Source organism: Lactuca sativa, chromosome 8, assembly GCF_002870075.4.
Source record: "Lactuca sativa cultivar Salinas chromosome 8, Lsat_Salinas_v11, whole genome shotgun sequence".
Taxonomy (NCBI): Eukaryota; Viridiplantae; Streptophyta; class Magnoliopsida; order Asterales; family Asteraceae; genus Lactuca; species Lactuca sativa.
Genome location: NC_056630.2, coordinates 77,690,312 through 77,715,488, shown reverse-complemented (window position 1 = coordinate 77,715,488; position 25,177 = coordinate 77,690,312). Strand labels below are relative to the sequence as shown.

General features: G+C 35.6%; 1 protein-coding gene across 1 annotated transcript; it reads left to right on the top strand.

The window, feature by feature from the left end:
- The first annotated feature begins 1,584 nt into the window (after positions 1 to 1,584).
- LOC128128117 (disease resistance protein Roq1-like) lies at positions 1,585 to 25,130 on the top strand. The gene is made up of 8 exons (XM_052766937.1): positions 1,585 to 1,743; positions 4,371 to 4,925; positions 5,325 to 6,432; positions 6,526 to 6,732; positions 22,146 to 23,000; positions 23,084 to 23,653; positions 24,425 to 24,500; positions 24,595 to 25,130. Exons 2-8 carry the CDS (start codon positions 4,435 to 4,437, stop codon positions 24,732 to 24,734), a joined length of 3,447 nt encoding a protein of 1,148 aa, XP_052622897.1. The 5' UTR covers positions 1,585 to 1,743; positions 4,371 to 4,434; the 3' UTR covers positions 24,735 to 25,130.
- Positions 25,131 to 25,177: the final 47 nt, after the last annotated feature.

Genomic DNA, 25,177 nt, shown 5'->3' with positions numbered 1-25,177 from the left:
CCTTGAGTGGCTAATATGTTTTATATGTGGTATTTTGGGGAACTCACTAAGCTTTGTGCTTACAGTGTATGGTGTTATTTGTTTCAGGTACTAGTGTTGACCGTGGGAAGGCGCCGACTTTATCAGTACACACGGGATTTTTATGTTATGAGATCTTGGGATTTTTATATGGCATAAATTGAGTTTCAAACTTTGATGTTATATGAATATTGAATGAATTATGGTTTTTATAAAATGCAAAAAATTGTTTGAAATTTACGGTGTTATAGCTTAAGGGCATTTTAGTCCTTTCATAATGTTAGTAATTAAGCTTCACGGATGGTAATAGTCTCAAAGGTCACCAACGGTGTTTAGTACTGTAAACAAATTGAACAAATACAAATGAGGGTTTGTTCATGGTCATGTTCATTTAAGTTAGCCGAACAAACGAACATGTTTTCTTGTTCATGTTTGTGAACATACTAAACAAACATAACCAAACGAAAACAAACAAACATAATTGAACATATATGAACATAAACAAACATATAATAGAGTAATGTAATAAAAAACAATTGAACATGTATGCACATAAAAGAAACTTAAATGAACGAGCATAAATGAAAATAAACGAACAACACAAATGAACGTTTATGAATATAATTAAACGAACGAGACAATTGTTCATGTTCGTTCGTTTAACTAAACAAACGATAATTTGAACAAAAATTATCGTTTGTTTAGTTAAACGAACGAACATGAACAATGGTATCGTTCGTTTAATTATATTCATAAACGTTCATTTGTGTTGTTCGTTTATTTTCATTTATGCTCGTTCATTTATGTTTCTTTTATGTGCATACATGTTCAATTGTTTTTTTAGGGGCGGAGCTTCAACATTTGATTTGGGGGGACCGAAAGTATAATATGTATAAAAATCGATGAACAAGGGGTGCCATGGCCAAAATTTGTATATTTTTGGGCCTAATATGTACAAAATTAAAGTAGAAGAACTATATATAACAAAAAAATGTGCCCCCCCCCCCCCCATTGCCCCTATAAAGTTCCGCCCTTGTTTGTTCATAAACGAGCTTCATGCCAAACGATTCTTGGAAAAGTTATTGGAACGGCCGTGCTAGTGTTACCAAAAATCCTGAACCATTAATAGCAAAAAAGCCAATACTGGGATCAAAATTTAGAATTTTGGTAAACAAAAGGAACCAAAACTACATTTTACATCAAGCACGATATAAAAAAAATAAAATTTTGATATAAAACAAATTAAGTCTCAACTGATAACTAAAACATAAAATTTTCCTAGTTAAATAAAAAAGGTTCCAAATTATACTGGTTTTTATAAAATTCGGAGCCGGAGTAAATAATGAAATTTGGAGGTGTATATATAAGGATAAATAATTTACAAATTAGCATAATAGATAGGGCAAAACAAAATTCTAAGGATATATTATCAAAATTTAAGGTTCTGGAGGCGAGAACGTTGAATACAGAAATCTAGGGACTAGATATTGAAACTCCATAACTTGAGTAAATACATAAAGGAAATTATAACTACTTTCTCATTAATTTAATCCCCTCGATAACTGATCTAGAGAATTGAGAGAAAGAAGTCAACGCTAGAGGAAAGGTATCGATCCACGCTGAAAGAAACTAGAGGAAGAACGCTATGAAAATTGAAGTACGTATAAGCTTGCCAATAAGTTGACTGCAGAAAAGGAGTCTACTAGGTATTGCTGAGAATTTGAGGTACGTTGCTCAAACTGATAACTTGATGAAGTTTAAGTCATCGATAATGAAATTGAAGTGTTAATGAAATTTATATGAGTTTTTAATTAAACTTTATCAACGAGTTAAAAAAAAAGTCGATCTGGATTGTGAGAAGCGTATTTTGGCCCAAATTAGTCAAACGTTGTGAAGTTTTTAATTCCTATTGTTAGATGATTAAATTAAACAATTTGTGAAGTTAATATGCTGATTTGTATGTTATAAGGGTATGTAATTGGAGGGATTAATCACCAGATAATTGGGGATTATATCATTAGTGCATAACATTGTAATCAGATCGAAGATACTCTTTTTTTGATTGGGATATGATGCAAGTCTTATTTCAAAAACATAAATAATACCTAAACCATAGGCACATGATAGATTGTTGTTAACATATGTTGAATGATACGGTGTTTCAAATTGAAACTCTAGGCATCGTTAGTTGATAATGATATTAAGTTATAGGAAATTGTTTATTATTCACATGATGATGTTCTTTGTTGGAATTGATAGATAACTACAAACATGCTGGATTATGACGCTGGTATATATAGGTAAAGAGTCTGATACAATTTGATTGCAAATTGCAGAAAGAAATTGATAAAAGAATAAGAACGGATAAAAGAAGGAAAATAGTTGTATCTAAAAACTTGTCAACTTTCAAGAGGTTGACTCTCTATCTCCCACCAAAAGTTTCTTACAAAAAAAGTGGTCGTCCCCTCTCTAATCTGTATACACACACACACACATCTCAGCACTCCTAACAAACCCGAAAAAAGCTGAAACTGACACTCACTTTCACTGTTCAGGCCTAAACCAAGTGTCACCACCTCCTCAATTATCATCTATTTGATGTGGTACAAAAGGAAAATAATGAATGCATGATCCATCGATTATATGAATTGGGAACCTATTTATTTAAAGAAGGATAATTGATGCAAAATCTCCAAACCCATCCTTCTTTTTCACTAGCAAAAATGCAAAATCTCCAAACCTATTTATACTTAATCATTCCGCCTCTTACAACTCTGTTACCAGCCTTTCTTTTAATCTTTCTACATCATATTTTTGAAATTAGGATATCAATACGGATGGATATTTAATGGTTCTTTTATGTCCTTCAATACAATTCCATGTTTACGTCCGTGATCGGATGGTAACCCTTTGCGTCTTTGAAATACTTCATCAAATGCGTCCAATACCCCCGATCTCTTAGAACATACTATCGTTTCTTCATAGTGTCCCTCCATAAACTTTTTTATGAGACCAAGGATCTCCTTAACGACGTGCTCTCTCTCAAAGTTACATGTTCACTTCTCCACTCGAACTTCATTCCCTATGTTTTCCATTTTACTTGAATCGAACCTAATGAAGCCAACTATTGAATCACCATGACAATGCAACCCAACGAGCAACGAGGGAAGAAATCGTTTAGCATTTTGATCCCTTTCATCCAAAGTTTTATGGATTTACACACGCCTTCGCCTTCTACCGTCTCGCCACTCCCATTAGAGGGTACTCCAGATTGCTAATCCCTCCTTTTCCACTAAAATTTCATTAAAGTGAAGTTATGGGATGCCCGCTATCAATTAGTACCACCCAAGGTTATAAAAAGCTCACCATGGCTCCGCCATGACTCCAAGGCTTGCATGTGCCGCCAAGCTTTGCCAAAACGCCGCCTTGACCGATATATGTGTATAAAAATGAATAATAGTAGAAAATACATATAAAAATATGAATTATATACAAAATTGCCGCCTTAAGTCACGCCTTACAAACGACATGACTCGCCAAGGCTCGGAAAAGCTTGAGGCTTGACATTGCCGCCAAGTCACGCCTTACGTTATTTAGAACCTTGGTACCACCAACTATTTGTTTCCCCACCATGAATCCTCCTACTAAATTTAAGAACACTTTTATGGCACCGTTTTCCTTGATAGAGAGATAGAGAGGTGGATTTCTTTTACGAGCCAAAAAATTAAAAGTAACCGATTTAGAAGATCATAACGCATGTTTTGGCACTAACATGAAACTTTATTGTCTATTTTGTATTAAAATTAACAATGTTGCATGAGGTCCAAAAAAGTTAAAACATCGTTGCATAAATAAGTATCTAACCCTTTTATTATTAGTCATAATAACAATAATAATGCTAATAACTTTAAGATAATTTGAATTGTAGAACTTTATTCCTCATCATGTTTTGTATACTTAGAAAATGATGTGGAGGATGAAATGACAACAACTTGGGCCAAATATCATCTTATAAGGTTTTAGATTACAAATTGGGTAATTTTGGTGAATAAAATGTAAGTTTTTGCTAATGTGGATAATAAATAAAGTGCCTTGCTTATATTGGCATATCATCAATCTGAAATCAACTTGATTCATCTTTTTTTTTTTAAAGCTTTTGGGAAATTGGAATTCTTTTGGAAACTCAAATCTCTCTCTCTCTCTCTCTCTCTCTCTCTCTCTCCATATGTGTGTGTGTGTGTTTGTATATATTATAGCTATCTCAACAAGTCAACATGTCAAGTGGTGAGATATTTCTTGAGCTTTCATTAATTGGAAATTTCTTGGAAACTCATCTCTCTCTCTTTCTACAGACATAGTTTGTTTCATTGAGGTGCTGGAACTGCATACATTCTCTCACAACAAATCAACATACCAATGGCATCTTCATCATCATCTCCGGCCTTTTCTTCTCAATCATGGAATCATGATGTTTTCCTAAGTTTTAGAGGAGAAGATACTCGCAAGACGTTTGTGGATCATCTCTACACAGCTCTTGTACAAAAAGGGATATACACTTACAAAGATGATGAGACACTTCCTCGGGGCGAATTGATCAATCCATCTCTTATGAAGGCTATAGAAGAGTCACAGATTGGCGTCATCGTATTCTCTGAAAACTATGCCGATTCTTCATGGTGCTTAGATGAACTTGCACATATCATGAAATGCAAAGATACGAGAGGCCAAATAGTTATACCCATATTTTATGGCGTTGATCCATCTGAAGTTCGAAAACAGAAACAAAAATATGGAGAAGCATTTGTTAAGCATGAGTTGGAGAACAAAACAAAGGTTGAATCATGGAGAAAAGCACTTGTGGATGCAAGTAACATTTCTGGATGGGAACCAAAGCACATTGCCAACGGGTAATCTTCTTTCTCTTTCTGCACTGTTTATGCTTAAATCATGTGTGCTCTATCAGCAGCAACCTCAACCAAAACTCCAGCATATCCTGGTCTACCTGAACTGTTATAGACTTAATTGAGTTCTAATTCTAATTTTAATTCTGTATTTAATCCCTTGCTTCAATTTACAACAACAAAGCCATCTTGCTTTAATTTTAACTATTTGATATCATTTGCTTTTCCTAAGGAAATAGTTACAAACTACTTGTGCTATTGACTTTACAACTTCTAAGAAATATAAAGGGTGATTAATACTCCTTTTCTTCATTTTAATGGAGCATGGAGCATAAAGCAAATTTACCTCTATTGTAATGTGAGCATGTTTTAATTATTGTTGTATGTCCAAATTTCAACATGTAGGCATGAATCAAAGGTTTTCATAGAAATTGTTGAAAAAATTTCACAGAGGTTGCAGCTAGTAAGTCCAAGCGCAAATGCCAACCTTATTGGAATAGCATCTCGTGTGCAAAGTTTGAAATTGAAGTTACAAATTGGTTCAGGTGGTGTGCGGATGATTGGAATATGGGGTGTTGGAGGTGGTGGTAAGACTACTCTTGCATCTTCTGTTTATGAGGAAATATCTAGAAAGTTTGATGGTTGTTGCTTTCTAGAAAATATCTGGGAGGAATCAAGTAAGAAAGGGTTAGAAGAATTGCAACAAAAAATTCTTTATGGTGTTTTGAGAGAGAAGATAGTGCAGGTAGAGAGAGTGGAGGAAGGAAAACACATGATAAAACATAGGTTATGCCGTAGAAAGGTGCTGATTGTTCTTGATGATGTCGATCAGCTTGACCAATTAAAAGCTTTAGCTGAATCACATGATTGGTTCGGTGAAGGAAGCCGAATAATAATCACAACAAGAGATGTACATGTAATATCAACTACTGCGCCTAGAGTAGATGAGATACACAATATTAGTTTGTTAAACGATGATGAGGCTATGGAGCTCTTTTGCAAGCATGCACCATGTGGTCACAAACATAAAGAAGATTATGAGCTCCTTTCAAAAAGTGTGGTTTCTTATGCTGGTGGACTCCCATTAGCACTTACAGTTCTTGGTTGTTTTCTATGTGGAAAAGACATTAATGAGTGGAGGAGTGCAATAGCCAGATTGAAAGAAATCCCAGATACAAATATTGTGGAAAAGCTACAGATCAGCTTTGATGGACTTACACCGGTTGAGAAAGAGTTGTTTCTTGATATTGCATGCTTCTTCAGAGGTCAGTATAAAAATGAAGGGATAATGGCAATGCTTGATGCTTGTGGTTTTTACCCTGTTATAGGCATAAAGGTGTTGTTAGAAAAGGCGCTCATAACAATTTCAGATGGAAGGTTTGATATGCATGATCTGTTGCAAGAAATGGGACGCTACATTGTTAGAGGGGAACACCCTGAGAATCCAGAAAAACATAGTAGAGTTTGGAAGAAGGAAGATGTTCTAAAAATTTGTGCTATGGATGCGACGAAGGTAATGATTAAGCTATCTATGCATGTTATATATGTATAGTTTGGAAGAAGGAAGATGTTCTAGAATCCTGATATCATTTTGCATCTATTACAGGAACTTGACATGGTTAAAGCAGTAAGATTTGAATGCAATAGCTATGATCTAGTAGAACTTCCTTCGGTTGCAAACCTGAAAAACCTCCGGTGGATTGATTGGAGAGGTGATCTTGCAAGTCCATTTCCTACTAACTTTCCACCAAAGAACCTTTGTTGTCTGATATTGGATGACATCTCGCAGAAACGACTTTGGAGGGGTTATAAGGTAATTCTTATACTCTATCTAAATAACAAATTAAAACAAAGTGGATGAAGAATTATCGACCTTACTTGCCTAATTCAGAGATGAAATTATAAGTAGTTATACGGCTATGAGCACATAGTTATGTCACTCGTCATTGGTGTCATGAAGCAATAGCACTTTATTTTGGTATGTTTTTAATTTTGGTAAGTAGGGCTTAACATACATATTTTAATCTATGTGGCTGAGGTTGAATATCAATATTTTTATTTTATTTTTAATCTTAATCTAACCCTCCGGCGTACCGGCGCGGTAGGCCTGTTATAACCATAAATGATTATATATCGCCACCCATTCCTTTCTTCTCTGCCACCATCCCCACCAGCACAACCGCCACCACCACTACCACCATCTCTGACACACCCCACCACTGTTACCTCTGTCACTTATACCGCCGCCAACTTCGTTGCAACCACCTCTTCTACCACTGCCATAATCATATATGATTACTCAGTCTGTGAGTCTGTGAATAGATATATATGTATAATCATTTATGATTAGGCATACCCAGCTGCTGTCGGTACACTACATCGTTAGAGCCGCAAATGAGAAATATGTGGTTGAGGTTGAATCTTAAGATCTCTATTTTTTTTAATCTCAAGTGAACCGTCCCGTGTGTGTGTGTGTATATATATATATATATATATATATATATATATATATATATATCCGGTAAGAAATTTTTTTTGGTAGGAAGGTAAAAAAATTTTCTACATATTTTTTTTACGAAAAAAATAAATGAATCACTAGATGATTCATTTATAAGATGATTCACAAGAAAAAAATTCCCAGAAAAACATCTTTATGATAATTTTAGTGAATAACAACAAAATCATTATATAAATGAATCATCGAGATGTTTTTTTGAGAATTTTTTCTTGTGAATCATCTTACAAATGAATCATCTAATGATTCATTTTGTTTGTTCGCGAAAAAAAAATGTAGAAAAAAAACTTCTTACCTTCCTATCAAAAATTTCCTTCTTATTTGATCTTGACTATATATATATATATATATATATATATATATATATATATATATATATATATATATATATATATATATATATATATATGAGATCCGTTGACAACTCATAGCATAGTTACCAGAAACGTCAAAGTAGTGGCGTATCACGTACCGAAACGCCCTGTACCCAAACGACTAAAAATCGGTCCGATACGTGATATGTGTACGTACCTCGAAATTGAAACTGGCGACCCCAATCGCAATCCAAATCGTACCTGATAGCGATCCCAATCGAACCAATTTACGTTCTTGGAGTCTAAATCGATCGTACCCGGAGTCAAAATCGGACGTCCCTGAAGTCAACATAGAGTGTACGTGAAGTCGATTTGTTGCTGTCGATCCGGTTTTATGCATCGCTGAATGGCGATTTGGGTGGGAGTTTGGCCGCGTTTCACAGAGCCTCTTCAATTTCTACTATCGTTGACTCGGCCAGATACTATGGATCGATCATTGATGCCTAGCCTTTTCAATTTTAATTTCACACTGTAAAAGTGTTAATTGCAAATCTTTGAGATTAGTATATATAGACCTTGTAATCTTGTATCGGACATTCAATTTCAAACTCAATTTCCATTTCAGCTTTGTGTCTTCAATTTCCACTTTCCACTATAAATTGTGTATCCCATTGTGAAGAATGGCATTTGGAAGAAAAAAAAATTCAGAGTCTCAGCCAACTCATTCCGACAGTGAAATAGAAGGCACTCATATTAGTGAGACCCAAGATCAAACAACAATCCATGTTGATGATGAGGTTCAACAAACAACCCCAAAAAACAGTGTTGAGAAAGATCCAAGAAAACCACTCCATGAAGAAGTTACATATGAAGAAGTTATAGGAAACAACAAGAATAGTGGAGGTTCTAAACGTTGGACTTGTAACCACTGTAAAGGCAAATATACCAGCTCTTATACTAGAATCCATGTTCATTTTTTTGGACCTCCTGCAGGGAAAACAGCTGAGATCAAAAGGTGTCCGGTTCTTGTTAAAAGTAACCCGTATTATGACGTTCTATATAATAGGGTGAAAGAAGCGGAAAAGAATGGTGTTGCTACCAAATCATTGAAGAATTCGTTGCTCTCACAAAACTCAGCTCCAAAAAGAAGGATTGAAGATGCATTTAAGAAGCTCGAGAGAGAGGAGGTTGACATGAAGATACTTCGAGGCTTGTGTGCTAATGGGATTCCCTTTAATGTGTTACGGAACCCACAATTCATTGAAATGATTCAAGCTATTAAGAAAGCACCGGAAGGTTACAAGCCACCTTCATATGAAAAAGTTAGAACTTCGTTGCTTGATCAATGTGTGAGAGATGTGGGCAAAGAACTTGATCCGGTCAAAGACACGTGGTTAACGCAAGGAGTATCCGTTATCTCGGATGGTTGGTCTAATATAAAAAATGAACCGCTTATAAATGTTATTGCACAAAATTCACGTGGTGCAACTTTTATGTATGCGGAGGCCTTTTCGGGGATTGAGAAGACGGGGGTGGAGATTGCTAAGTTTCTTCGACAAGCTATTGAGGAGATTGGTCCAAGTAGTGTTATTCAAGTTGTAACCGATAACGCGGCGAATTGCAAGGCGGCTGGACGAGAAGTAGAAAAGGTATACAAACATATTTTCTGGTCCCCTTGTTGTGTACATTCATTAAATTTGATTTTTAAAGACATGGCGAAGCAATTTGACTGGCTGACCGATACATATAATAGAGGAAAGGGTATTGTCACGTTTTTTTTAAACCACACACACGCCTTAGCTTTCTTTAGAGACAACTCGAAATTGCAATTGTTGAAGGTTGCACAAACACGATTTGCATCACATTACATATTGTTGAAAAGACTAACCGAGTGTAGGGAAGCACTTGCTACTACTATTGTCGTAAACTCGTGGCGGGAATGGGTCAACAAGGCGGATGAGCACACTCGACTACTTGCTAATAAAGTGGCGGATACAATTAAAGATGAAGATTTTTGGGATGATATTGTTCACATTTTGGCCGTCACAAAACCTATCTTTTACATGGTAAAGTTTTGTGATGATGAAGGTCCGAAAATGGCAGAAATATATGAACGGATGGACAATATGATGGGTCAAATCAAAGAGGCTATGACTATGAGGGACAATAAATTCTCAATGTATTACAATAAAGTTGAAGAAATTGTGCTCGAAAGGTGGGACAAGATGACTATCTCCCTCCATTGTTTAGGATTTGCTTTAAATCCTAAATATTATGACAAGCATTACCTTGCAAAGTTGGCACCAGGAGGCATGAAAAGAAATCCTCGCAACGAAGACAGAGAAGTAATTGTTGGTGTTTTGAAAGCATTTGAAAAAATTTCGGAGAGTGAAGAAGAAGAGAAACAGTTGAGAGAGCAATTTGCAACCTTTCACATGAAGAAAGGAATTTATTCATTGGCCGGGACACAAGCCGATGCGGTGACTATGGATGCGATTGACTGGTGGGCAACATATGGAGCGGAGACTCCGGATTTGGCGGACGTGGCAAAACGAATCCTCTCGCAACCGATTAGTAGCTCTTCAGCTGAGAGGAATTGGAGTACATACTCTCATATACAGAGCATCAAAAGGAATCGTTTAAATGGCCCAAGAGCGGATAAACTTGTGTATATTCACTCTAATATTAGACTTTTGTCCCGATTTTCAGAATCTTACAAAGTCGGACCCAACAAAAAATGGGACATCAATCCGGAAAGTGATCACATTGAATGTTCAAGTGCTCGTCTAGAAGAAATGGTGTGGGAGAACCTTGATGATGAAGGCGTGGAGAATGAAAGAGGAAAAAGGCAGCGGATAAACTAGTTTATGCCTTTATGATATTTTAATATTTTTGTTATTAAGTATTACGATGAAGTAATTGTGGTATTTCTTTTGTTCCTGTTTTGATAATTAGTACTTTTGTTATTAAGTATTTCATGTTATAACTTTGAAGTGTTAAATTGTTAAGTAATAGAAATATAGAATACATAATTACATATATTTTATGAAATGTCTTAGAACTAGGCACACTGTACCGGACTATACAATACATTGTACCGGTTCGTACCGAAATGAGCCTACCCCCCCGTACCCGATACGGTCAATGTCTCGAACCTCGTACCGTACCGTACCTCGTTCCCCGTACCGTGCCGCGTTTCTGGTAACTATGACTCATAGTTTCCCGAGAACCTGACAATTAAAAGTGGAGCGTTAGATCAAAGTAAACTCATTAAGGGTGTGATCGTCATCTAAACAATCTCATTTAGTGTTCAATTTTTTGTGTTATTGGAAATATTATTAAAAGTCTTAAAATTAACATAATAAATACGAAATTTCATATTTTTTTTAAATAAAAATTTTAGATTTTTTAAAAAATATAGATTTTTTAATTTTTTTTGAAAAACTTTAAATTTTTAAAAAATTGAAAAAATATTATTTTCTAAAAACTGCTTGGACCTTTTAAAAACAGTAAATTTTGAAAAATCAATAAATTAAAAAAAAAAAACTGCAATATTTGTAAAAAAAACTATAATTTTTTAACCAAAAAAATCAAAGTTTTAGGTGCATATATGCATATTTTTCAATTACATATATGCATCTTTCTTATACTATAATATTCATAAGTAATCATATATAAAAATCCATTTTTTTTAATAATCTATAAGCACAATAATACAAGTATTTTATTCGATACAAAATAAAATATCAAAAAACAAAAAATACTACAAAATTTCAAAATGTTTTTATGTCTTCGTGTCAAGATTTCCATATTTTCTTTAATTCATCACTTTTCACCTCTTCAATATTTTCCAGAAATTCTTCCAAATCTACAAGAAAATGAAAAAAAAAATTGATTAATGCAAGAAAACTCACAAAAAATACATATGTGCATATAGACGTAATTCATATGTTATTCACTTGTGATTTGTATGTGAGTCACATGTAATTCATATGAGATTTACGTGTTAATTACATATGAATCACATGTAATTCATATGTGAATCACTTGTGAATTACTTGTGAATTACATGTGATTCATATGTAAATTACATATGAATCACATGTAACTCATATGGGATTCACTTGTGATTTATATGTGATTTACATGTGAATCACATGTAATTCATATGTAAATCACTTGTGATTTACTTGTGAATTATATGTGATTCATATGTAAATTACATATGAATCACATGTAACTCATATGTGATTTACTTGTGATTTGCATGTGATTTACATGTGAATCACATGTAATCCATATGTGAATCACTTGTGATTTACTTGTGAATTACATGTGATTCATATGTAAATTACATATGAATAACATGTAACTCATATGTGATTCAATTGTGATTTACATATAATTCATACATGATTCCATGTGATTTACATGTGAATTTAAAGGTGGTAAATATGTAAATTAAAGAGTGGAAAGTTGTTATGATTGGAATACTACAAATGTGGATATGTAAATTCAAGATTGGAATTAGAATTGAAATCAGAATGTGAAATTTTGGTTGGCTGGAATGGAATTCAATAATAAAAATGAAATCTTTATTTATATTTAAATATTTTTTGTTTATTATAAATGCATAAAACTAAGCTTTCTATTTTTATTTATTTCAGTATATGTAATGGGAGCATTTTGGTCTTTTATTAAAAAAGAAAAAATAAAAATATTGAGTACCTTTGATGGAAGCAATCATGGCAATGAAAGTTTGTTCCACATTGGTGAAATCTTTTGAACTGGTTTCAAAAAAAGAATTCCAAGTTCAATTCACTGGAAACAAAGGACAAAAAAATGAATTTATAAACTACTTTTTCTTTATGTTTTTTCTATAACGAAGATGATGAATAATTAAATTAAAAAAGATTTTTAATCTTATAAAGATAGTTATTCCCATATCATGATACATGTTATGATCTAATTAATTATAAGCCACTTTTAATTAGAAGAAAGAGTACCTCATCATCAAAGAGTATGTTCATTGCATCATAATTGATTTTGAACTTAGTTTCTGCACAAATATGCAAAAAGATATACAGTCATAATAAGCAACATAGCAACAATTTTTATATGTTGATATTTCCAAAATTACCCTCACACATATCCATATAAAAAGAACAAACCTTGTTGGTGAAAAGTTGACTAGCAGCTTCTGCAACAGATTGGGCTGGCTTAGCATTCTTAGCTTCCAATGGTTGTCCTTTTTTTTTTTTTTGTCTTTCTTGTTTCATATAAAATAATAATTCATGGATATTACTTGAAAAGTTAATTGATCTTTATTTTTTTTTTACCATTTATAAAAAAAATATGAAAAAAAAGAAAAAAAAGTTACCTCGTTTTTGCTTGCAACAGTTTCAGCTGCAGCAGCAACAAGTGCTTGTGCTTCCTGAATTTCCCATCAGAAAAATCATTTTGAATAGATTGCTTACTTGCAAAGATCACTAGTTTTAATTTTAATCTAAAATCTAAATGGAAAATATGGAAATTAGTAATTATTTAAGAAACACAAATACGATATACAATTAATCATAAATGTAGCATAACTCACCCATGTTATGCAACAATATGTAATCCCCTTTTTGCAACCTGCAATAAGGTTCCAAAAGAAAACTCAGTTATGAAAAAAAGAAAGTTATGGCAATTTTAATGGTGAAAATGAAAATATAATGTAATCAATGCCACTAATCTCTTAGCTTTGTGCAAAAACAGTAACCCATATGTTTCTTCCTAATGTCATTAGAGTAATCGGAGGCATTGCCTAAATAGAAAAATCAAAGAAAAAACAGATGAGTTATAGTTCGTTTTCATCAAGGATTTAGAAACAAAAACACAAGCCATGGTAGCCAACTTGGTGCCTAAATATCAACATATATTTCTATTTGTGTGCAATTGAATTCATATTGTGAATGTTTTAAAATCTTAAAAAGCTATACAACCAATAGGATAATTACACTAAATTAAGGGAATCAACCTTATTCAAGTTCCATAACGATGGGGAAACTTTACTAGTACATGTATCAACTAATTTTGATGTAAATAATTATAAAGGAAATTAAATTTGCTCAAATTACTTTTTCCTTCTTATCCATTTTAGATTTCTTTCCAAATTAAACTGTGTTTTTAGGATGTGTTTTTCATTTGGTCACTTTAAATCCAAAGTAAAAAGAGACAGAGGAGCAATATTTTATTTTGATTCCTAGTCTTTTTTTTCTTATGCACCTACTGTTGGTCTTTCACAAGGGTATGAGTGTCCTTTGCAGAAAGTAACACAACAGGGGACAAAAGACTGGTTTTATCAAGGAAGGGTAAATCTGGTATATATTGAAGTTATTGACCTCAACAGGGAACCAATAAAGATAATAGGGACAAAAACAATACACAGGAACAGAAATGCTTCACTTTTCTTATTCAAAAACTGGGAAGAGAAAAGAGGATACAAAACTCCTCGTACATACCTCACTATTTAAGAGAAAAATTAGCATAAAAATAGCAACTACTCTACTGCTAGCTAAAGACCAGGGGACGCTATCCACATGGCCTTGACTTATTCTTTTCTACTTTTGAAATAAAAACAAATAAGGAAACGTGCATTAAACTAAATATAACTCTGAACTATTTTAATATTTTCCCCCTTAGTTCAGAGTTGGTGACCTGCTTTACTCCAATTAGATTTCGCATCTCCTCGTGTTTCACCCTCGCCATTGTTTTTGTCAGTATATCTACCTTCTGAATTTTACTGCAAACATAAGCCACTGTTATCTTCCCATCTTCTACGCATTCTCTTATGAAATGGAACCTAATATCGATATGTTTGCTTCGACCATGAAATACAGGATTCCTCATGAGATCAAGGGCTGACTGGTTATCAACATACAGAGTTGCAGGGGGTATGTTTTCACCAGTGATTTCCACAAGAAGGCGATGTAACCAAATTCCTTGACAAGCTGCCACAGTTGCAGCCATAAATTCTGCCTCACATGAAGACAGGGCTACACACCGTTGTTTTTGGGACGTCCATGACACCAGGTTGTCATTCAAGTAGAAAGCCATCCCACCTGTGCTTCTCCTGTCAACCTCATCATTCCCCATATCACTGTCTGAGTATCCAGTGATGGTGATTTTCTTTTCTCCTTTTTTGTACACCAAGCCATAATCCAAGGTGCCCTTTACGTATCTTAGAATACCTTTTACAGCTTGAAGATGTTTCATGGTTGGTCTTTCCATGAAACGACTAACAACTCCAACTGCAAATGATATATCAGGGCGAGTGTGAGTTAAATACCTGAGTCCTCCTACTATGCTCCTGTATTCAGTAGGATTTACGAGCTCTCCTCCTTCATCTTTAGTTAGCTTCAACTTATGCTCCATTGGAGTTTTAGTGGGATTGCATTCTAACATTCGGGTCTTAGCAAGGATAGTTTTGGCATATGCTTCTTGCTTCAGAGTTATTCCAGCTTCACTTTGATTCACTTCAATTCCCAGATAATAAGTGAGCAAGCCAAGGTCACTCATCTCAAACTTGTTGTTCATCTCCAGTTTAAACTTTTCCACACCTTTTTGATTGCTTCCTGTTACTAGAAGATCATCCACATACACACCAATGATCAAGATGTGTCCTCCTTTCTTTCTTGTATAAACAGAGTGTTCTTGCTGGCATCTAAGACATCCCAAACTTCTCAAGTACTTATCCAAACAAGCATTCCAGGCTCTGGGTGCTTGTTTCAACCCATAGAGAGCCTTTGTGAGTTTGTACACCATTCCTTCTTTCCCCTTTTTCTCGAAACCCTCAGGTTGGGTTACGTATACTTCTTCATCTAAATTCCCATTCAGGAATGCTGACTTCACGTCAAGATGGTGCACTTCCCATCCGTTGGAGCCTGCAAGAGCTAGAATAGAGCGTACCGTCTCAATTCGTGCAACGGGAGCAAAGACTTCCTCGTAGTCGATTCCCTGTTTTTGGACGTAGCCCTTTGCTACGATTCTAGCCTTGTGCTTCACTATCTCCCCTGTTGGATCTCGTTTCACCTTAAATACCCATTTTAGACCAATTGGTTTTCGCCCGTTTGGCAGATTCACAAGGCTCCACGTATTGTTCTTCTCAATCGATGACAGCTTTGCCTTCATGGCATTCACCCACTTGACACTTTTCTTGGCTTCTAGAAACGTGGTTGGTTCTTCATCTTCACAGACCATCAGTATTTGTTCTGTGGCGTCGTACAGGTCTGTGAGTAACCTGTAACGTTTGGGAGCACCGCCACCAGTTGAGCTTGAATTTGTACCTGAGGAGTCTGGGGTAGATGCAATCGAATTTGTTGAAGTCGGAGAATTTGGCGTTGACGGGGAATTTGACGCAAGTGATGAGTTCAGTGGACTCTCATTCTCATCCGATTGGGGGCCCAGTTGGCGATTAGTGGGCTGTGAGTCGGTGCCAGCCCAACCCATATCATATGATGGATCTTGTCCATCGGGTGTACCCGGAATTTCCCCATCTCCTTCAATAGTCTCGCTTTCAACGACTAATTGATCATCATCGAAATAAAAACCTTCAACTGTGAAAGTCAAACCTGGTATTGCTCGTACCTTTGTCGTCTTTTCCCACATCCATGTTCGATCTTCATGAAATACCACATTCCTGCTTATGTGGATCGATCCAGTGTCTGGGTCTAGTAACCTGTATGCTTTCGTTCCCCTCTCAATTCCCAAATGTACCACATACTTGCTTCTTTCTTCTAATTTCTTTAAATGGCTCTTAGTAATCATCATGTGCGCCAGGCACCCAAAAACCTTGAGGTGCCCAATTTGTGGTTTACGACCGGTCTACATCTCGTATGGCGTTGATTCATTGAGAGCTTTGGTACTGATTCTGTTCAAAATGTGAACAACATAGCTCACTGCTTCACCCCACAGTACATCTGGCATGCTCATCGTCTTTAGGTTGCATCTAACCATCTCCAGAATGGTTCTATTGCGTCTCTCTACCACGCCGTTTTGCTGTGGTGAAAGCGGTGATGTGTAGTGACGTTCAAGCCCCGTTTCCTCACAATACTTTGTGAACTGGATCGAGAGAAACTCACCTCCACGGTCTGTTCTTAGTGTCTTTATCTTCTCACCCGTTTCTATCTCCACTTTTACCCTGAAGTTTTTGAAGAATTGAAAAGCCTCATCTTTCGACTTTAGCAAGTACATCCACATGACTCTGCTGTAGTCATCTACCAATAGCAAGAAATATCGGTTCCCTGCTGGTGTCGGAGGTGATATTGGTCCACATAAGTCCCCATGGATAAGCTCCAACCTCCTTTGTGCTCTGTAACTTGTGTGAGATGGGTATGGATTTCTTGACTGTTTCCCAACCAAACAGCCATCACACCGATGTGAGGGGATGTCTATCTTCGGCATTCCTTCAACCATCTTCTTATCAGACATTAATTTGAGTGCATCGAAGTTTACATGCCCCAACCTTGCATGCCACAACCACGTCGGATTGCTCAACTTCGCAATTAAGCAATTTGTTTTTATTTCTTCTAACTCAATCTTGTAGAGGCGATTCAGGGATTGTCGAACTTTCATCAATAGTCGCCCGGTTACATCATGAACCCATAGAAATGGTTCCTTGATTTTGATTTCGTCTCCTCCTTCAGATAGTTGACCCAAGCTTATGATGTTATTACAGAGATCAGGTATATAATACACCTCCTGTAGCTTCCTTTGTTCTCCGTTTTTGCACTGGAAAACTATACTCCCTTTCCCTTCGATTCTAACTCTGGATTCATTCCCAAATCTTACATAGCCTTGAATTGCTGTGTTAAGATCACGAAATTTCCTTTTATCACCTGTCATGTGATTGCTAGCCCCTGTGTCTAAGTACCACAGGTTTGTTTGACTTGATTCATCTCCTTTTGTTTTCAGTTGAGGGTTTACTTTTTCTTCATTCAGGAAGACTTCACACATCTCTTCTCCTGTTTCAAAAGATGCCAACATAAGTGCAGGTTCATCATCTCGTATTAGATTGTTTTCTTGAATTCTTTCACGTCTTGGATTTTTACATTCAGCAGCATAGTGACCAAATTCTTGACAGTTGTAGCACTGCACACCACTTTTGTCTTGATTACTGGATGAGGCATGACTCCCATCCTTTTGATTGTGTGGACCACTCCTTCCACGACCACCTCGACCTGTCTGATTATGGCCTCTGCCCCGTCCTCTTCCTCTTCCACGTGAACTCCCAGAGCTTCCTCTATCTCCTCTATTTCCTTTAGATTTTGAGTCTTCTCCACCTCTCTTCTTGTTTCTTTCAGTCCACTCCTGATGGGTTAACAAAAGTTTTTTTTCTTCTGTTTCACTATGGCCTTTCATCCTCTCTTCATGAGCCTTTAATCTGCCTATCACTTCTTCAGTAGACATTTCATCTAGATTACCAAATTGCTCTAGGGCTGAAGCAATTTGTAGGAACTTGGATGGCACGGCTCTCAATACCTTCTTTACTACATATGACTCTTCCACTGTGTCCCCCAATGCTCGTAAAGTGCTCACAACATTGCTCACCTTCACGGCAAACTCATCCACACTTTCAGATTCTTTCATGTTCAGGGCTTCAAACTCTGCCTTCAAGGTCTGAATCTTCGCCACTTTCACTCGGTCGGCTCCCATGAACATTATCTTGAGGGCATCCCATGCTTCTTTAGCCGTCTTCCTTTCAGCCAGTTGCAGTAGTAGGTCTTCAGGTATTCCTTGGTAGATTGCTGCCAAGGCCATCTTGTCCTTCTTCGTTTCCACAAGGGTGTTGGTGGTTCTTGGCTCAACAGCCTCCCATACGCCATGGGCCTGCATGAAGACCTTCATTTTAATGGCCCATGCTGCATAGTTGCTCCTAGAAAGCATTGGGTAATGCAACGTTATCTGACCATCCTTCTCACCATTTCCTGACATTTCTTCGGGTCGTGGTTGATACTTGGGCATGCACCAGATTCGCTCTGATACCAAGTGCTGGTCTTTCACAAGGGTATGAGTGTCCTTTTGCAGAAAGTAACACAACAGGGGACAAAAGACTGGTTTTATCAAGGAAGGGTAAATCTGGTATATATTGAAGTTATTGACCTCAACAGGGAACCAATAAAGATAATAGGGACAAAAACAATACACAGGAACAGAAATGCTTCACTTTTCTTATTCAAAAACTGGGAAGAGAAAAGAGGATACAAAACTCCTCGTACATACCTCACTATTTAAGAGAAAAATTAGCATAAAAATAGCAACTAATCTACTGCTAGCTAAAGACCAGGGGACGCTATCCACATGGCCTTGACTTATTCTTTTCTACTTTTGAAATAAAAACAAATAAGGAAACGTGCATTAAACTAAATATAACTCTGAACTATTTTAATACCTACTGTGTCTCTTTATTTTAGTCAGAGCAAAACAACCTTTGCAAGTTTTGTTGATTCATCAACCATTCCAGATATATGCTTATCAGGTATTCTTGGAGCCAGCAACAAAATCATCATAATGGATTAGAAAACTAGCTTTTTTTAGCATCACATTCACCTATTAAACAATTAAATTAAGTGTAATGAGTTCGATTGAAAAGCAGAGTAAGATCAAACTTAGGTTAAAAGTCAAAACCACTTCCATGAACTATAAAAATTTGGTTCAGAGCTCGATAGGAACTCTGCTGCTATTCATCAATGGTAGTACAACATATGAAATTCAAGGAGACGAGAGAAGATTAAAAGGCCAGAAAAAAGGATTCCGCTAAGCGAGATTAGAACATAAAAGATCGAATCTTATGAGAGATAAGCAAACCTTACAAATAGAGCAAGGCTCAACAATCGAAGCTTATAGCAGAGATGCGAATCAACAATCAAAGACGAGACGAAGATTTATTGCCGGTGAGGATGAGAAAATGTGAGGCGGAGATGGAGGATTTAGCGTTGATTTTCTCAAGGCTAAACAACAGGAAGAAAAAGAGAGATCTCTGGCGGAGCTGCTATCGGAAGGTGAATGAGTGGCATGAGTATCTAGATCCGGCGAAGCATCAATCGTCTCCGGCGAAGGAGAAGGAGGAGCAGGCATCGTTGCTGGAGAGGGAAAGGAGGTGGCGACAGGTATGGATGGTGATGATAAATTAGTAGTTTTGATTTTAGGAATTCAGAAAATCTATACACCTAATTTACCCCTATAATTTTTTGTTAAAAAACCACATATACCATTGAAGCTATGTTTATTTACCATATTGCCATCTTTGATCTTGACTGTTCAGTTTTTTGATCTAGTGGTCCACTTTTAATTCTCGGGTTCTCGGGAAACTATAGGTTTTCAAATGATCCTTCCTCTCTCTCTCTCTCTCTCTCTCTCTATATATATATATATATATATATATATATATATATATATATATATATATATATATATATATATATATATATATATGGGTAAAGTGAATATACCTAACAATCTTATATAAGCTTAAGCAATGTTTTGAAAACCGGACCGGACATTGAACCGCTCGTCTTACCGGTTCGATGGTTCAACTGGTTTGACTGGTCGAACCGGTCCTAAAAACCGGATGAACACGATATATATATATATATATATATATATATATATATATATATATATATATATATATATATATATATATATATATATATATATATATATATATATCATGATTTTTGAACATTTAAAATGAAACGGCACATTCCGATTTCAACTTCAAATAATTTATAAGCTTACTCCTTAAAATCATTTATAAACTTACTCCTTAAACTCTTGTAAAAAAGGTAATGCCAAAAGAAAAAAAAAAATTTATTGAATGTAGAAAAGAATCCTCAAAGTCACTGTTCAAGTCTATCCCACATCGCCCAAAAAACTAAAATGGAGGCTTTGGAAAGGTGTATAAAACGAATGGAGTGAGTGGGTTTTTAAAGACCAAGGAACGGATCTCCCATATTACAGCGAGGGTCCCTTTAACTTCTTTTTAGTATAAAATTTATAATATTTTATTGGGTTTCCGGTTTTGTCCGGTTTGACCAGTCCGGTTTTTTCCGGTTTTTGGTTGAACCGCTGGTTCGTTACCGGTTTGTTTACAAGCGGTTTTCAGACTTAAGAGAACCGGTAGACTTACCGGTTCCCGGTTAAACCGGTTGAACAGGCCGGTCCGGTCCGGTTTTCAAAACAATGAGCTTAAGTACCTAACCTCATCAAACTACGTTATTTTGCATTAAATTTTCATTGCAATCATCCAAGGTTCTTAAAGTTCATCCCTAAACTTGATTTACTTCAAAATTTTTTGGAAATTCATCATTATATTTCTCCTATATCTTTTCATTTGTAGCGGTAGTATATGAAGCCCATCAGGTGGTATTCGATAGAAAAAACGTGATGTAAAAGAAAGATATATTCTTGAAAGTCCAAAGATTTTGGAGGTAATCAAGTTATGGGTTTGTATCATATATATATATATATATATATATATATATATATATATATATATGTAAATATGATACAAACCGATGTAGTATTATGGAGTTAGGTACCTAAGCTTATAAAAGGTTGTTAGGTATATTCACTTTACCCATATATATATATATATATATATATATATATATATATATATATATATATATATATAACCCTCTTTATTTGGGCGCTGATAAACATGACCGAAACGACCAGTTGTATCATAGTTCCGTCATTAGATGGTCGGAAGCGTTCCAACAATCGATTCTTCAATTCCGTCATACTTATAATGTTTGTCGAACCCTACTTACCAAAATTAAATTGATAACTATTAAGGAAATACTAATCTTAATTAAATATAAAAGATAACCCTCTTCATTTGTGGTGGTGATAAACACGACCAAAACATATCAAAGGCTTGTTAAAAAAGATCCACATTATGTAAGGTAGGAATCTCCCTTCGTCAAGTTAGAAGTGTTCATGATTCAGGTCAACTATAACCTGTCCAGTTCATTTGTTAAACTGGTTATTTGGATTGTGTTGTTCATTGATTTTCGGGTGAAACCAAATAAATAGCTTGTCGGATGTTTTAGTCCCAGTTTTATATATTTTTAATGGGAAGTGATTCGCACCCAACAATTTTTCTCCATACACAACAATTTATGTTTTATGGAGTTGTCGAATGTTTTTGTATGGAAATTTTTTGTTGTGTATGAATCAGTACCCATTTTTAACAGGGGCCGGCCGAAGCCCAAACTTTTGCAAATAGTATAATTTTTTTAGTATATATTTCATATGTTTTGGCTTGTTTCACGTGTATATATTTTTTAATTTACTTTAAGCTCTTATTACCTTGATATACTTTGACTTGTTTGCACTTGTATGGAACAGCATCTTCCAAATCTGAAGATCTTGGAACTTGTTAGATTGAATAACCTAATCATGACACCAGATTTTGATAGAATTCCAAATCTTGAAAGACTCATTCTTCGTGGATGCCAGCGTTTAAAAAAGATTCATCCATCGATTGGAAACTTGGAAAGGCTCATTTTCCTATCTATAGAGTTTTGTTCTGGTCTTAAGATATTTCCACCGATTAAGCGACTAAAGAAACTCGAGACCCTTTCATTATCAGATTGCCCCAAACTTTTTAAGCTCTTGGGGATCCAACAGAAAATGAACGGTCTACTGCATCTTCATTCAAATATTAGTGGGAAAGAAGTTGCATCCTACAAAAAGTATTCTTCAAACTTTGTCGTTACTTGTTGGACGTGTGGTGACACAAAAATTAGAAACCCAGCAGAGGACCTGATTGATGTAGAAGAATGTTGTTTAGAGGAGCCTTATTTACCTCGCAACAACAATACAGTGTTACGGTTTTTTCCCAGAGGCTTAAGAAAGTTAACTCTCCGGTACTGCAGTCTGGGAGATAAAGACATTGACTCTGCTGTTTGGGAGTTTCCCAACTTGGAAGAACTCAATCTAAAAGGAAATAAGTTTTCAAGATTAAATTTTAGTCGATGGCGACTTCCTCAGCTCAAATGGCTGGACGTGTCATGGTGCCAATTACTTGTAGAATTGTGGGATCTGCCATCAAGTATAGCTGTTGTTATAGCGGATAATTGTTGGTCACTTGAAAGCTTTGGAGATATTTCAAACTGTAAGTGGTTGTGGAAAGTCTCATTGTGTGGGTACAACAAACTTGGTCCACTTGTTGGTGACATATTACTAGACTCCATGCTCCAGGTTTACTTTACCTTTATGTTTGGAATTTCACTCTTTATATAAAACCCAAAAAGCAGAATAATTGAACGTGTTTTCCATGGCAGGGAAATGCTCTTGAAGATCACTTTATCAGTGTCAATCTTGGATATCAGATGATTCCAAGGGGGTATTTTAGTAGGCTGTTTAAGGGAACAAAATTTACATTGCGTCTTCCATATGATTGGTACAATGACTTTTCTGGGCTCTTAATATGCATTGTTACCAAAGCAAGACATCCGCGAATAAATATAATCATCAGGCAGGATGTGGATGAAGATATTCTCTCCGTGCGTTGGCAAGAGTCTAGTGAAGCACCAGCAGATCCTAAATATGATGGAAGTGGGTCAATCATAGGATATGTTTCCTTTAGTTCACTGAGGCACACAACATTATTGAATTCTTCATACAATATGATATCATTTTCCATAGACGGAGGGCATCTGAGTGGTTTAGCAGCTAACAGTTATGTTGGAGGTGAGCTCATTCCTTGGGGAAGTAAAGGGGATGAGGTGAAAACAACAAATTGCTCAGAATTTTGGGACAAGGAAAATGAAGATGGTTCAAACACATTTAAAATCCGACAACATGATTCAAAGTCTTCTGTTGAGATCTTATGGCGGCCTTACTACACACAGGTCTGTGGACTTAACTCACTTTCTGAAACTTCTTCTTTTGCATGTTCTCATTTGATAGTCAGTGGTAACGTGTGTTTTTGAAAACCAAAGTCGATCTACAAAATAATATTTCCGTCTGTCTCCAACTTTCAAATCCAACCAACCAACCAAACACATTATAGATTCAAATCTTACCAACTGTCGGTTTTTCCAAACAAATATGTTTTTTTTTTCTTGGACACCCACTAAAGTCCATTCATTTGAATCTGGTTTGTAAATCTTTCAAAGGATTTGACATGTATATATGGTAAATGACAAAATTGCTCTTCTTTCGTAATTATCTTATCTGTTTCACTAATCATTTTAGATAATTATAAAAATTGTTAAATTACTTTCCTGAAAATTGATTTTTTTTTACACAAACTGCATAAATACTTCAAAAAAATAAAAGAAATGATTCTTGTCACATATCATTCCAACATATAATACTTTTGTGAATTAATTCTCTACATATTCAATGGGATATTTCATAAAAAAGATTGTTGGCTCGTGGAATCATATACCTGTGGTCCAAAAAATGAAGTAAGAAATTAGGAAAGGTAAAATAAAATTGCTGCTGAACCTAGCTAGCTATTACAGATGAGAACATGGATATGTTGTCTATATCTGCAGAAGAAAGCCTAAAACCATGCTGCAAAAATAAAACCAAACTTACTCTTTTTAGCCTCGTTTAAATTAATTCTGGAGATTAACTTTCATAGTTGGTTGTTATTACTTTGTATTCAATTGCAGAAAGTGGTTGTCAAAGTGAATGTACACGATGATAAAGGAAAGCGGAAGGTTTTGAAGGCAGTTTCCACCCTTTCAGGTTAATAATATATTGTGTTTGTTTTTGTTTTCCTTCTATTTTCACGTGAAACCATATGTTTGACTAAAGCTCGTTTTGAAATATATACATACAGGGGTCGAGTCCATAGCTTTCAGCATGAAAGAGAAGACACTGACTGTCACTGGGGACGTTGATCCAGTTTTTATCGTCGGAAAACTGAAAAAGTATTGCCACACAGAGATAGTGACCATTGGAACAGCCAAAGGTTGGTAGAAGCTTTCAGCAGGACCTTCAATCCTGAAATCGTACAAGAGTATCACAATGATTGTGTTATATCTGAGCTCTTAGACTTGAGGGAGTGATGTCAGCAATACCCACTACAAAAAATATGTCAATTAGTGACCAAAACGAAATGGTCACTAACAATAGAATGAGTCGTCACTAAATGATTTAGTGACCAAAATTTCGGTCGTCACTTTTCGTCACTATAGGTCCGTCACAAAACCGATTTAGTGACCAGATATAAATGTGGTCACTAAACAGTGACTAAAATATAGTCGTCACTAAATCTGTGACGACCCGCTTCGTCACTAAATGTTGTCACTAATCAATGAAAGTCGTCACTATTTTATCTACTTAGTGTCCAATAAAAGTCGTCACTGTTTTATCTGATTAGTGACCATAGAAAGTGGTCACTGGTTTATCTAATTAGTGAC